This window comes from Corvus brachyrhynchos, unplaced genomic scaffold, assembly GCF_000691975.1.
Source record: "Corvus brachyrhynchos isolate BGI_N302 unplaced genomic scaffold, ASM69197v1 scaffold56, whole genome shotgun sequence".
Classification (NCBI taxonomy): Eukaryota; Metazoa; Chordata; class Aves; order Passeriformes; family Corvidae; genus Corvus; species Corvus brachyrhynchos.
In genome coordinates this window covers 5,689,410-5,702,871 of record NW_008238664.1, presented here as the reverse complement: position 1 = coordinate 5,702,871, position 13,462 = coordinate 5,689,410, and the positions used below count along the sequence as shown (strand labels likewise).

The following is a 13,462-nucleotide window of genomic DNA, read 5'->3' as shown; positions in this document are numbered from 1 at the left end:
TGCGGCCTTCCCGCCCTCTCCTCTTCCCGCCGGGCTCACTCCCGGCGCGTTAAAAAGACTCGTTAATTTTTTGTTTTGTTTCGTTAACGCTGGCTATTCCCATTGCAAAAAGCCTGCCCCCCGGCCTTCTCAGTGGCTCAGCTTTCCAGCCTGGAAAGCCCCAGAGTAATACTTACTGAGCTAATTCTCGCATTACGCAGCAGAGTTGGCTAGCCTGTCTTAAAAAGGAGCCGAGTTTGTGGGGAGGTGAGTGGCGTTGATTTACATCCTGGTACCCCAAAGCACAAAATACCTGGCAGCTATAGTTCCTGTCCAAAACGTGTTTTGCTCTTTGAAGTTTAGTGTCTCAAAAGTAGTCGAATTCTCCGCTCCCTGTGAGCCATTTAGGTACCTGCTGTTTACGCTGCACGTACTCTGTGTGAGCCGGGCCTGTCGTAACAGCTGCTTCTCAGTTAAAAATCCTCTTTGGGTTCCACCCTGAGCGCCCAGAAGCACGAGGCTGGAAGGGTTGCGATTGTTTGCTGCTGGCAGAGAACCCACAGAACCCCTGTGTTCAGCTCCAGTACCTCTGCTTGGCTTTTATGGCTGCTACACTGAGGAACTCTTAAGAAGTGAAGGACATACCTTCAGGTGCACATTTTATGCAAATGGGATTTAAAAGATTTTTATTTAGTGGCAAAGTGGGAATTGTTTTAGAAAATTTGCGTTAATCTGAATCAGCAGGGTTTTGTGTGTATAGGTGTACATATATGCACACGTATATGAAGAACTAAACACCGGCATTTCACAATATGTCCTGTAATGAAAATGGCTACAATGAAGTGTTTATTCGTGTTCTTTTACAGTGATATTTGAGGTTTTTTATGCATCTGAATAATACTGTGGTTGTAAAACCACTTGTATTTAACTGAACTTGGCTTTGCAGTACTGACAGTGGATGTACCTCTGTCTAGGAAGGAGATCGATGTCTGTCTCACCCTACTGCAGGTCTTTTTTCCTTTTGCTACTGCATAAAATACCTCAGTGCCTCACCCTGGGTTTCTTCCAGTACTTCTGTTGTGTAAATATGAAGGTGTGGACAGACTGCTTTAAGAGGGAGAGGAAGAACACTGACTTCTTTTGGTCAAAGAAAGTGTTAGGGAATGGAGAGATGACCATCTGACTTTCTCCATGTTAATGGGGAGGGCTTTAATTTCCAGATAAGTTTTAGAATTTGTATTTGGTGCTTGTCTTATAAATACAGAAGTTACATTTAGAGCCATGGAATGTTTTTTACATGTAAAATCTTCACTGGATGTCTTTATCTCAAAAGTTAAAAAATACTTCAGAGCAGAACCTCCTACAGCTCTCTCAAGTTTTCTGGTTTTCTTCACGTATTTGAGTTCTATATTTGCCTAAATAATACACTTGGCTGGTGGTAGTGGTACCCAAATTACTTTCCATGCAAAACTGTCTGAAATTCTGCTGGGTCTCCCTCTGCCTTTACATAATAGTGCTGTTTGCAGTAGAACAATTAAGTGCATTTATAGGGCCTGATCATTCTTTGGAAGCTGCTTCAAACAGCATGACCTGCCTTTAGGTGGAAATAAACTCGGAAGCTCTTACATCTCTGTCTGGCTTACCTGTCTTAATCTGAAAGATATAGGTTTGTTTACCTAGGTAGTGTTATGAATGATTAGAATAATGACTAAATGATACTAAAATCCATCATTAAATTTTTCAACTAAAATTCTGCTAATCTATTTGATTTTTTCCCCCTAAACCTAGGGATTCTAATTTAAATTATGCTAACTACTCATGAAGCCAGAATGGGATGCTTTATTTCTGACTAGCTGTTAATATTGCATCAGTAACCTTAAGTCTTACCTGTTTTCATGCACTTGTTTTCTAACCCTTGTTCTGCCTATATTTCCATATAGGTTCTCTTTGTAGAGAAAGCATACGGTAGTGCGTGAGTGTGTTTGGAAAGTGTTTTGACATTCGTTTTATCAAGCCCATTTTTTCATAATTGCATAAAAATACAAATGTTTTGCTTGAATTATTATGAAATGAGTCATTAAGGGAAACACGTTTCAAAACCCTGCAATTGAACAAAGAAACAATAGCAGTCCTTAAAAATAAAACACAGAATCCCTAATTGATGAATAAGGCTTTTTGCACTTTTTTGTTGTTTTGTTCAAATAGGTTTTTACCCTTTTGAATTCACGGTAATCCAATTTCTCTTTAAATATAATTTTGCTGTCAATAATAAAAGCGGTTGCAGAAATCACATTTGCGGTTCTTCCAACAAGTCATGAACGTGACACTTCTCATGGCTGTGATGAGTGGAAATGTGCAGTCACTGTTGCAATGGAGTCCTGACAACCCCCAGTTGTTGCTGGCATTGCACTCTGTGTGTGTCTTGTGTGTGTCTGTTCTTTTTCTACAGCTCAGTACTCCCCTTTTCCTATGAGAGTGTCTCGTGTTTCCGTATACTGCTGAGGTTTAATACATTGCAAACTTTGCATATATCCCTGCTGTGTATTTAATCGTTGTAATCAAATACTGGCTTAAGAGATTTTAGAGTAACTTTCTTTTCATTCTGGGATTATAACTGTAGTTTAAATAGAGATTACCAGGATAGCAAAAATATTTTCAAGTACTGTGAGTGAAACTGTTTAGCCTTGGCAGTACATGAAATAGCATATTATAAAATATGCATGTATATTAGTAAACATTTCTCAAACTGATCTAAACTTGGATAGTTTTTGGAGGGATATGAAGAGAACAGAGGAGGCTGGCTAAGTTGTTTCAGTCTTGAGGTGATTTAAGGTGTCAGACTTCAAACCAGGTAATACCATGGATATTAGCTATTAGCACTGCTAAAATGCTTTGTCATTTGTAGTTTTCTTTATGCAAAAGAAAAGTTCCATGTGGATGCTAAAAGGCAGGAGCAGAGGAATTTTCCAGCTGCGAAAGCATTTGTGAAGTTTTTCCTTTCTCATGCTGTAGCTGAGAAACAGAGAAATCCAGCTTCTCACAGCTTCTCTGTGAAAGCTTTCGTTCTCATGCCAACTGGATGGACAACAGTAAATCGTTTCTACACCTGCAAGTTGTTTTGAGAACTGTGAAAATTATTTTCCTTCTTTAAGAATAATATTTGGAAATGGGTGTCTTACTGCTCAACCTATCACCTTGAGAGGTGGTGGGTCAGTAGGCCACTCATGTAATTTCTCTTTTGCGATCCATGCTATAAAAGATGGGGTTTTGGCATCAAAGGAGGCTTAGCTCTGCTTTGGCCATATCATCTGACCTGGACTTATGTTGTGATTTTGCCATCTTTCTGGGGATAACAGCAACAGTTCCAGGGCTTCACTGGATGGTCCCTGTAGTCCTCTCCTTGGTTTTTAGGGACTAATAGAGAGTTATGTGTTCTATTGTCAGCCTACGAGGGCAAAAATTTAGGAGGAACAGTTAGTTCATGCTCTGTGTTTTCTGCCTAGCTGGATAATAATTTCTCAGACTGCAGTTGTTTAGTCCTTGCAGTATAACTTTGATTAAGTAATGTCAGCATCCTGGGAGCTTCAGAACATGCTGGGGTTTGTCACTTGTTGGATTTTTTTTTTTTTTGGTTGGTTTGTTGGTTTTGGCTTTTTTTGACAGTTTTTCCTTGTAAATAAGAAGTAGTTTAGTGCTGTTTCTTGCCTTTTGCTGCAGGATGTGTCAGGATGTGTCAATCCTGTGCCAGGATGTGTCAATCCTGTCAACTCCTTTTCACTCTTCTACCCTTTTCCCCCCAATTCATCCCTATCACTGTCCTATCCCTCCTCATTTAGGTTTGTTTTCAGCATGACTCTGAGATGGTGCTGCTGACAGGAGGGAGAAAAGAGGGGAGAATGGACTGCAGTAGCTTGACTTAAGAAGCTATAACTTCTCATCCTTGGGGTGCAGTTTTATGTTGCACTAATTCCTGAAAGCAGATAGTCCTACATCCTTCCAGTTCCTCCTGCCCACCCCTGTTTGCCCACCTCCTTCTCCTCTCCGCTGCATCCCATCTTGTGTAGGGCCCCAAGGATTTGGTTGTTGAGTTCATAGAATCATTTTTATTGAAAACCATCAGTAGGTGGAAATTTGGGGCAGGGGATGCCTGGGAATGGTATTCCTTGTGGCATGCTGTCATAGGTATGATTAGATGTTCCATCTAACACCTGGAGAATTCAGCCTCTTATTCCTGGCTGCTAACCAAAGTCGATAGCATGTGGAAGTTTATTCTGTATTGACAGAATGCTGTCTCTACAAAGACTGCTCCTTAATTGTAATGAAGGAAAAGCAGGAATATTGCAGTATGTAAGAGAAATGATTTTTTTTTTCCTAGGCAGCAGGTTTATTTTAATTGCGTAGGCCTTTTAGGCTGTTCTCTTTAATTGTTTGACCTCTGTTCAAAAAATAATTTTAGTAATATCTATAATCATAATATCTAGTTTTGTTTCAAACATAAGTTACATTTAAAGGAGAAAATCCATTTGAGCCAAGAGGCAGTTTTTCCTTGTGAGAAAGGGTGGGTGAGTGAAGGGTGATGCAAGTGAGTACAAGTCTCAATGGAGTTGTACAACAGACAGTGTGCATTGCACTATACTGAGAAAAGTGTGGGGGATGTGTACTCTGCTGCTTTGACAGTGAAATGGATCATCATGTTTTGTGTTACAACAAAAAGGCGAGATTATCAGGATTTGAATCAATAAAATACATGTCACTATTTTGATAATATTACTGTTTTGTTTTGTTTTTTCTCTGTTTTGCTGAAAAAGTATGGGAGGCACAATACCACCTGCTCCAGCCAATACCTCCACAGAGGAGACAAGTAAGGTGAGATATGAAAAATTTATCATGGAAAATTGATGCTGACAAAATTACTGAGCAGCAGAAGGGGGAAAATTGCTGTCAGTTTTCACTCAAATGACGGGGCTGAATGTGGGAGTTCAGTCTGAAGCCTGCCCATTGTCTGTTGCAGATGACTTCTTACAGATGGCTTCCTAGTTCATTTCAAGTGTTATCATGCTCCATTTCCCTAATCCTGAATGCCTGATGTTCTCTGCAGTGCAAATGCCATACAGAGGCTTGATTTCTTTTTTTTTTTGTTTTCTCTTGTCTGTTTATAAACCACTTCTCTAGTCATTAGTGGATTAAATTATAATCTTTTCATGAGAAGAAATATTAATGAGCATGATAAGTAATGAAGTGATCAGTTGAACTATCAAATTTTTAAGGCAGTGTTGCGGAAGATGTTGTTGGTTTTTGTTATTTATTTTAAGGGAGAAAATAAATTTGCTGTGTAGATACTTACATCAGGATTTTTTCAAGTTTGAAATTCTTTTGAAAAAAAGATGATTTTTAGTTTATTTAACAATACAGTGGGTGCTGGAATTACTGGCTAGTTAGAGCTCTATGGAGGGATTGTGTCTATGTACTGAATATAGTGTGTGACACTAAGTATGAAGACAAGCAGCTTGTATCTGTGATAATAGACAGGATGTGCTAAGTTATGGGATTTGGATGAAATTTAGTTAGAAGTTGATAAGAAAGCATTTGAAATTTTTGAAAAAATATTCTAAGTATGTATGGCAACAATCTCAGGCCTTGGCAAATGAAAACAGTATTTAAATCACTGTCATCAGCTTATTGTTGCCTGCTAAAAGGCCTTAGCTAAATAGTATTAGATTGAGAGAATTTTTGATCCAGAGAATGTGTGAGGGAAGGCAGGAAGTGGAAGAGTTGGTTAGTAATCAGAGTTGGGTCTGAATTGGGTGTTATTTGGATTTTTTGGTCTTGGTTATTGAATTACAAAATTGGAAGGACCAGCTTTACCAATAATAGAAGTTCATGAGTCCAGATTTGAGCTCTTAAATATTTGCATACATGATAGACTTAATCTGAGAGGAGGGAAAAGGAGATTAGTATCTTAAAAATAAAATGGTTCAGCTGTATAGTGATCTGACTTTTCTAATACATTGTTGTTCATGAGAGTGGAAATAGAGCATCAGTCAGAAATAATGTGTACTTACAAGTATGTGTCTCTCTCAGGGCAAAGCAGAGGAACATCCAGAGGAGCCGGTTAAATCACCTGAACCAGAAAGTGAAGAGAGTGACTTAGGTGGGGAAAATAGTGACTTTACTGCATTTTCCAACATGAAAATGATTCTGAAAATCCTGTCTCTATAGATGGAGCTTAGTCTTGCTTTTTGTTTTTCCCCCAGAAATTGACAATGAGGGAGTGATTGAACCAGACAACGATGACCCTCAAGAAATGGGAGATGAAAATGTGGAGGTAAGCAAAATCTTTTCAGTGTGGCAGTAGGAAAGATAGAAAGAGGGTTTGAGTGTAATCAGGGATAGCAGCTGAGGGAGGATGAGTACTCTATTATCTGTGTAGCGAGCTTTTGTTTTGGCTCTTTTTTTTTCTCAACAGAAAACTTACTGGCTTAAAATCACAGTCTTTTCTTATTTAAGGTTAGAGTCAATCAAAAAGTTTAATGTGGAAGGTCAAGTCAGAAAACGCCAAAGAAGTTTATCAAAACACCCATGCAAACTAGATATGTAGAATTCTACAATTATTCAACTTAGATTTCAGGTGTTTTATAGCTAAAAATAATGTCGACTAATGTCTTCAAGCTGAAAGCAAAGGTTTTGTGGGTTTTTTTGAACTATGATTTCAATGCAAATTAAAATGAAGGTTCTGGAATTGGAAAACTGAAGCTTTCTCTTTTGGCACAGTCTTAGTGTGGTAATTCTGGCCTGGACTCTACAGCTTTTGGGGTTTGTGTGTGTTTTTCGTTTAATTTTTTTAGGTAACTGAAGAGATGGCAGATCAAGCTAACGAAAAGAAGATTGAAGCAATAAATGCTCTCAGTGAAGGTGATAAATTGTTTTTTAGTACTTACTCAAGGACATTAGGTTTGGTTCTCCTATTAAAAAAAGAAGATAGATATCTTGGACCATTTTGAATGCTTTCAAGAAAGTTTTGGGTATCCAACAAGAAGTATGTTTCCTCTATCTAGAACATGAAAGCTTCTTCAAGTACTGTTTTTCCAATGTAGCCATAGTTAGGGAAAGGTGGGAGGGGGAAATGAGGTACTGCAGCATCTTAATTACGCATTGATCATTATAGTAGTTTCCTCCATGTTATGATTAGTGTCTCTAGTGGTTTGTCTTAATGCAGTGAAAAGGTGTATAATAAAGATGTGGCATTCTATTTGATTGCATTCAAAGTTAAATACACAAATTTAACTGGGGAAAGTGTCTCTTCTCAAGCATTAATTTTGGAGTTTGTACTTCAGTAACATAGTGAGAGGGAGAAATTGGTTTTTCTTTGTTGATAATGTTCTATTTAAGAAGTGTCTAGGCACATAACACTGTAAGAAAGGTTTGGGAATTTGGATGTAATTTCATTACATAATGATTGAAATTTCACTGGTACCTATATTTAGGGGATCTTCAGAAAGCTGTTGACTTGTTCACGGATGCTATCAAGCTGAATCCTTGTTTGGCCATCTTGTATGCCAAGAGGGCAAGGTGAGTCATAAACTAGTGATTTATGTTTCTGCCTGTTGTGTTATTTTCCTTAAAGAGTCTAAGTATAAGGCAACTTGAGGATCTGTGTAAACTTAAACCACAGGAGGGAAAGGGTAGTGTTCATTTCATGCAGTTTTTTTTATGTTTGAGTCATTGGATTTGCTGAAGCAGCCATATAAAGAATCTTGATAATACAGTAAATAACAGAATAGTGTTCCAAAATGCATCGTGGTAACATTAAGGATACTTTCCTGTCTGACCTTCCAGGGGTACCCTCGCAGTCACACTCACACTGAGCTGGGACTGAAACCCCTTTGCAGCTACGCACCCCATAGTCACACAGTCAGACCAGGTTTCCTTACTGTCTTGACCCTGCTTTTCCCACAGCAGTCTCAGATACCTGGATCCTTAAAATAATTTAATCATGGTGCAATAACAAACTAACAGCTCAAGCTGGTGCCTCTGAGGAGGGACCCCAAACAAAGGAAGCCCTGGGCTTTTATACCCTCACAGTCTGTGCTTGTGAAAGTCTGGGGTCATGGGCTTCTGCTGTGTCACAGAGTGTTCAGTCACCTGGCTGGGCCACAGGTCCCTGTGCAAAGGCTGGCACCAGTTCTTGCCTGGGGCTCTCAGCACGAGAGTTCAGTCTTCAGCTGACACTGCAGCTGCACATGGAGCTACCTGCACTGAAAGTATTCCTCAACAATACTGCTTTTGGTGTGTGGAGATAGAATAATGCTGGATTAGAAACACTTGTAAAATCTGAAGTTTATTGTGGGATTAATATGATGATTGAAATGATACTCTGTTTAGATGCAAACTTAATTAAGAATCCTGTGAATTCTGTCCCTGTTGTACCTGCTAAATGAATTTGTTAGTAGACCAAACCTACTGCCTGTAGACTGTTCTGTTCAACAGTCTTATGTTTGAACAGGACACATCTGTATCTCAGCCCATTCTCTACCCACCTTACTGCTAATAACATCTACCAGGCTGCAGATGATGCATTGGGAACTTCCTAAATTCATAATGCACAAACATCTTTATCTTCCTGATTCTTCAGGAAAGCTGGACAAGTATGTGTTGCAGAAGCAGATTTTTTTTTCCGTTCTTACGCAAAAGACCACTAACCATGGACGATTTGATAATTTAGTGGATCTTTCCCATAGCAAGGTATTATTCAAAGAAAACTTCAACTTTCATGAGATTAATTACTGTCCTTTAACTGTTCCATTGTAATACATCTTAACTGGTACTTGCCTTGCTGGTTTTTTCCTTTCCATATCAAAATTTTTGCATGTAACACCACTTGTGTACCTTAATACACTGTTGCTGTTGCCATCATAACAGTATTTTTAAAATCTCTTACAGTGCCATATCTTCTCAGGACTGGTATAGCAGTGAAAAATAAGAATGCTAGGAGAAGTTTAGAAGTTCCCTCAATTAGGTCTGTTGTAGAAAGAAATGAATAATATATTAGGATATTGTAAAACTTGCCATGCTGATCAAGTGCTATGAGTAATCCATGGTTTTGCTTCTGGAGGGGGGGCTGTGTGTTTGAGAGACTAGTGGCTTTGTGGAGCCAGCAACATTGGAATGGCTCTCATTGGTGAGGTGTAGCTTTGGGACACTTCCCTGACACCCTGTCCACCTGTTTGTTCCTAGAAGAAAGTGTGTGACTCTGTACTTGCTTTATAACAAATCTTAATAATGAAGTTACTTACAGGAAGTGTTGATAAATTGTTTTCAAGTAGATGTAAAAGGGAGATGTAGAATTAGATGTAGATGTAGAAGTTTTGACATGGAATATGTTGAATATTGAATACTTTTGTCAATTCAGGAATGTTTTTTAGTGTTTCCTTCAGAGATTTTTAATTTTAATTACTTGAACCTCCTAAAGTACCGCTCTATCAGTCAGTCTGATATGCTTGTGTGTTGTAAAATTTTCAGTTTTTACATTGAACTGACAAGGATTGGGGCTTCTTTCTGAGTTTGTGTTTGTTTTGCTGCTTTTGATTTTGATGACTCATCTATATCCTTTTCCTCATGACTCTAGCTGTTGATCTTTGTAGCCTGCTGTCATGGGTTAGCATAACTCCTCATGCTTTCTTTGTGTTACTGTGTTAAAGACTGTGCAATATAGCATGCAGAATATTATTGTTGTTTTGTTCAAATTGCTAGTTGCCACTGGCTATAGACCCCAAGCACCATAGGGCTGAACTGTCCTTTGCATTTCTGTGTCTTCTCCTTCTGCACTGGTTATTCTTGCTGGCAGGACTTGAGTCTGAACAATGAATGCTTTCAGTTCTTGCTAATGATTCACCTACAATGCTGGGAGAGTGAGACTAAATTTTAGCAACTTTGTTATCGCTATAAAATCATTTTGAACTGAGCTCTTCAAATACATTATCTCACTAGCTTGCCTGTTAGTCACCCAAAATTATTTCCAGCTTAAGTTAGTAACTTGGTATTTCAATATGTATGATAAATGTTCTTGTTCCCACAGTGTTTTTGTGAAACTCCAGAAGCCAAATGCTGCCATTAGAGATTGTGACAGAGCCATCAAGATTAATCCTGACTCCGCACAGACCTACAAATGGAGGGGAAAAGCACACAGGTAATGAACTGCACTTGATAATATCTTTACTTGGGGGAAACAGTTTTGTTCATATATTCTCTTTCTCTGTGTCTCTGAACTGTTTGTCTTGTTCCTGAGAGCAGTAGCCATGAGCCAAGAAACCATTGTGCTGTGTATGTGGCTTAGAGAATAGAAAAGATGGTGATTTATTGATGGCAATTTATGAGTAGTCCTCCTGGTACACTCATCCCCTGTTTCCCCCTCCTCCCCCCCATCTTCTAATGGCTTACTGCTTTTCTGAATAACATTTTCTAATCATTTGGTAAAGATTATGAGATCTAGGACTGTGTGGTTTATTTGTTTGGAGGTCTTTTGTTTTCACTTAGTTTGTTGGGTTTTTTTACTGACCTATAATTCTTGAACATTTCTCTGCTGTTCTTATTCCTTAGATCCTGGAGCTCTTTTACATAGTAAATTTAAATGCCATTTGTTGCAATTGAGAAATGTTATTAAGCAAATAGTGTAATTATTTAAAATGGTGTTAGGCATCCCCCCAACTATAGTTCAACTTTTTTTTTTTTGAAATAGCAATAAATCAGAGAAAAAAGATGACAATTCTTATGGCCTGTATAAAAGTGGAAAAAGCAAATGCTAATCTTAGTGTGCTTCATGTGTTTAGCTAGGGTACCTTCTCCCTGTTAGATCATTCTTTATAACAGACAATGACATGATCTCATGGAGAGTTTTTTACTCGTCGTTACTTCAAGCAAAACTTACTGTAAGGATATCAGGCAAGCAAGCAAGCGTCCTCTAGTGGTATTGTAGTGTGCAACTTAGTGAAAACACCACGATTATTAAACTTCTGTGCGTCCTTGTAGCTCTAGGTAAAAATTCTGAGTGATGCATGGTTAAATACTTTGAAGAACTGTTAAGTGTTCAGTTTTTCCTTCTGACTGTTGGTGTCTTCCCAATTCCAGACTTCTTGGCCACTGGGAGGAGGCTGCTCATGATCTTGCATTAGCTTGCAAACTGGATTATGATGAAGATGCAAGCGCCGTGCTGAAGGAGGTGCAGCCAAGAGTAAGTGGGGAGGAATGTTAAAGGTCTTCCCTGTATTTGTCTGAGTGACAAAGCTGCCTTCATGTTCTTCAATAGGCGTTGTCTGGAAGAAATGTGTTCATGTGTCTTCCAACACTTCAGACTGCAGTTATAAATACTTCTGTCTTCAGTAACAGCTGTTTATGGCAGTGTGTAGGGCAATTGAGTGTGTGGGGCTGGGCATGTAACCAAAATATGAAGTATGTTCCTTTTTAAAATTTTAAGAGAAGAATCTGAAGCAGTTGAAGTTTGCCAGGTATTTTAGAATCTTGACTAAAAACCTTCAGAAAAGCAAGAGATAACTGATAATGGATTTTTTTTCCCAAGATATTTCTGAGTTGATCAAAGCTTTGTCCTTAAGCATATTTTCTAAAGGAAGGATTTTGCTTTGGTTTGTACTTTCATTAGTCAGCCCCATGAGGGCAGCCTCAGCTTTGCCCAACGGGTTTTCAGCTGTTCTCCCATGGCCGACCCCAGCAATCTTCTAAGGAGGAACTTCTGTGTAACCAGTGTAACACTATTGATAGCAGGCTTCCTTTTTCATGTGTTTTTGCCTGTTACTTTGAAGTGGTTGACACACCACAGATGGCAGCTGTTGTATTGTATTGAGTTTACATAGGAAGTTTGGGGAAAGGTGGAGACTGCAGGGCTGGCCTCTTGTAAGGAGAGACCTGAGGCTGTCCCTGTGAGAGAGGGAGTCAATTCCAGCTGGTGCCGAAGTTGAGTGAGTCAGTGATGCCAGTGGTGCTTCCATGATAACATATTTAAGAAAGGGTTAAAAAATGCAGCATAACAGCTGTGAGAGGGAGGGCAGTAAAGAAGAAAAATATGGGAGAAGCAACCCTGCAGAGACACCAAGATCAGTGAAGAAGGAACTGGGAGGAGGTGTGCTAGGCATGGGAGCAGAGATTCCCCTGCAGCCAATAGAGAGGGTCATGGTTAAGCAGATTGTCCTTCTCGAGCCTGTGGAGGTTCACAGTGGAGCAGATCCACCCTGCAGCCCATAGAGGATCCCATGCCAGAGGAAGTGGGTGCACCTTGAAGAAAGCTGCAGCTCATGGGGAGTCCACTGGAGCAGGCTGCTGGCAGAAACTGCAGCTGGTGGAGAGAAGCCTACACTGAAGCTGGTTTTGTGTCAGCAGCTGCAGCTCATGGGAGACCCATGGTGGAACAGTCTGTTTAAGCACTGAACCTCGTGGGGACAACCACACTGGAGCAGTTTGTGAAGAACTGTATCCTGTGGGGCAGACACGCTGGGGTGGGAAAAAGGTGTGAAAAGGGAGGAGCGGCAGAAGTACAGTGAACTGATGACAGCCCCCACCCCACTGTGCTGTTCAGGATGGGGGGAGGAAGTGGAAGAATGGGAAATGAAGCAGTAAAGCTGAACTTCGGGAAGAAGGTGGCTTTAGTTTTGTCTTTGTTTCTCATCATGCTGCTCCATTTTTAATGGGCAATAAATTAAATGAATATTCTCCATGTTGAGTCTTTTTTGCCCATGATGGTCATGGGTGAGTGATCTTGTCTTTATCTCAAGCCAAGAGCTTCTCCACCTTATTTTCTCTTCCTCTCCTGTTGAGGAGGGGGGAGTGAGGGAGCAGCTTAGTGAGCATCTGGCAGCCAGTCAAGGTTAAACCCCCCACATGCATAAACATTCCTGTGTCTAACAACTTCAGCTTTTCTACCATGTCTTTGCTGTCTCCAGCAAAATGACAGTGGAAACCATTTTACAGCCTTTTAGTCTTCTGTTTATGAGACTATTGATCTGTGGTTAATGTAGGTCTCAACTGGTTTTCATAAGAAGTATACTTAATGCTTGGCTGAGAGGGAACCTTTTCTTTCCCACAGAAACAGCAGAGTATCTGTGATACATGGATGTGTAGTTGCTGGCTGCATGGGAAATTGTGTATGTAGCTCTAGGAAAAACATAGCATCTTTTCATGGGTGATTTTCAAAATCTTAAGTAAGTGAAAAGGATGCATTAATCTAATTTATTCACTTCAAGCTTTACTAGAATTTTTTACTTTGTAGCACTTTGAGCTAAAAGTCTAAGTCAAATTCTAAAAACATTTAGTTAGTTTTGAGAAATACTTAGAAATAATGAAAATCTAGACTTTGGAAACTCTTTATGCTTCATTAAAAAGAAAACAGAACACTTGCCTCTCTCTTAACGAGCCATTAAATGGCAGTGACATCAGGATCTGATAGCATGTACTGCAATTCACTCTGTATCATTCCTGC

The 13,462-nt window shown here is 39.5% G+C and overlaps 1 protein-coding gene across 1 annotated transcript in view; it reads left to right on the top strand.

Moving 5' to 3' along the window:
* Window positions 1–4,787: 4,787 nt before the first annotated feature.
* Window positions 4,788–13,462, top strand: part of ST13 (suppression of tumorigenicity 13 (colon carcinoma) (Hsp70 interacting protein)) — a 21,100-nt gene continuing 12,425 nt past the window's right edge. Inside the window, exons 1-7 of the mRNA XM_017737737.1 lie at window positions 4,788–4,845; window positions 6,061–6,130; window positions 6,234–6,304; window positions 6,825–6,891; window positions 7,464–7,548; window positions 10,055–10,165; window positions 11,104–11,206. Of these exons, the coding sequence (XP_017593226.1) occupies window positions 4,789–4,845; window positions 6,061–6,130; window positions 6,234–6,304; window positions 6,825–6,891; window positions 7,464–7,548; window positions 10,055–10,165; window positions 11,104–11,206 (564 nt within the window). The 5' untranslated portion in view covers window position 4,788. The remainder of the gene's footprint in view (window positions 4,846–6,060; window positions 6,131–6,233; window positions 6,305–6,824; window positions 6,892–7,463; window positions 7,549–10,054; window positions 10,166–11,103; window positions 11,207–13,462) is intronic.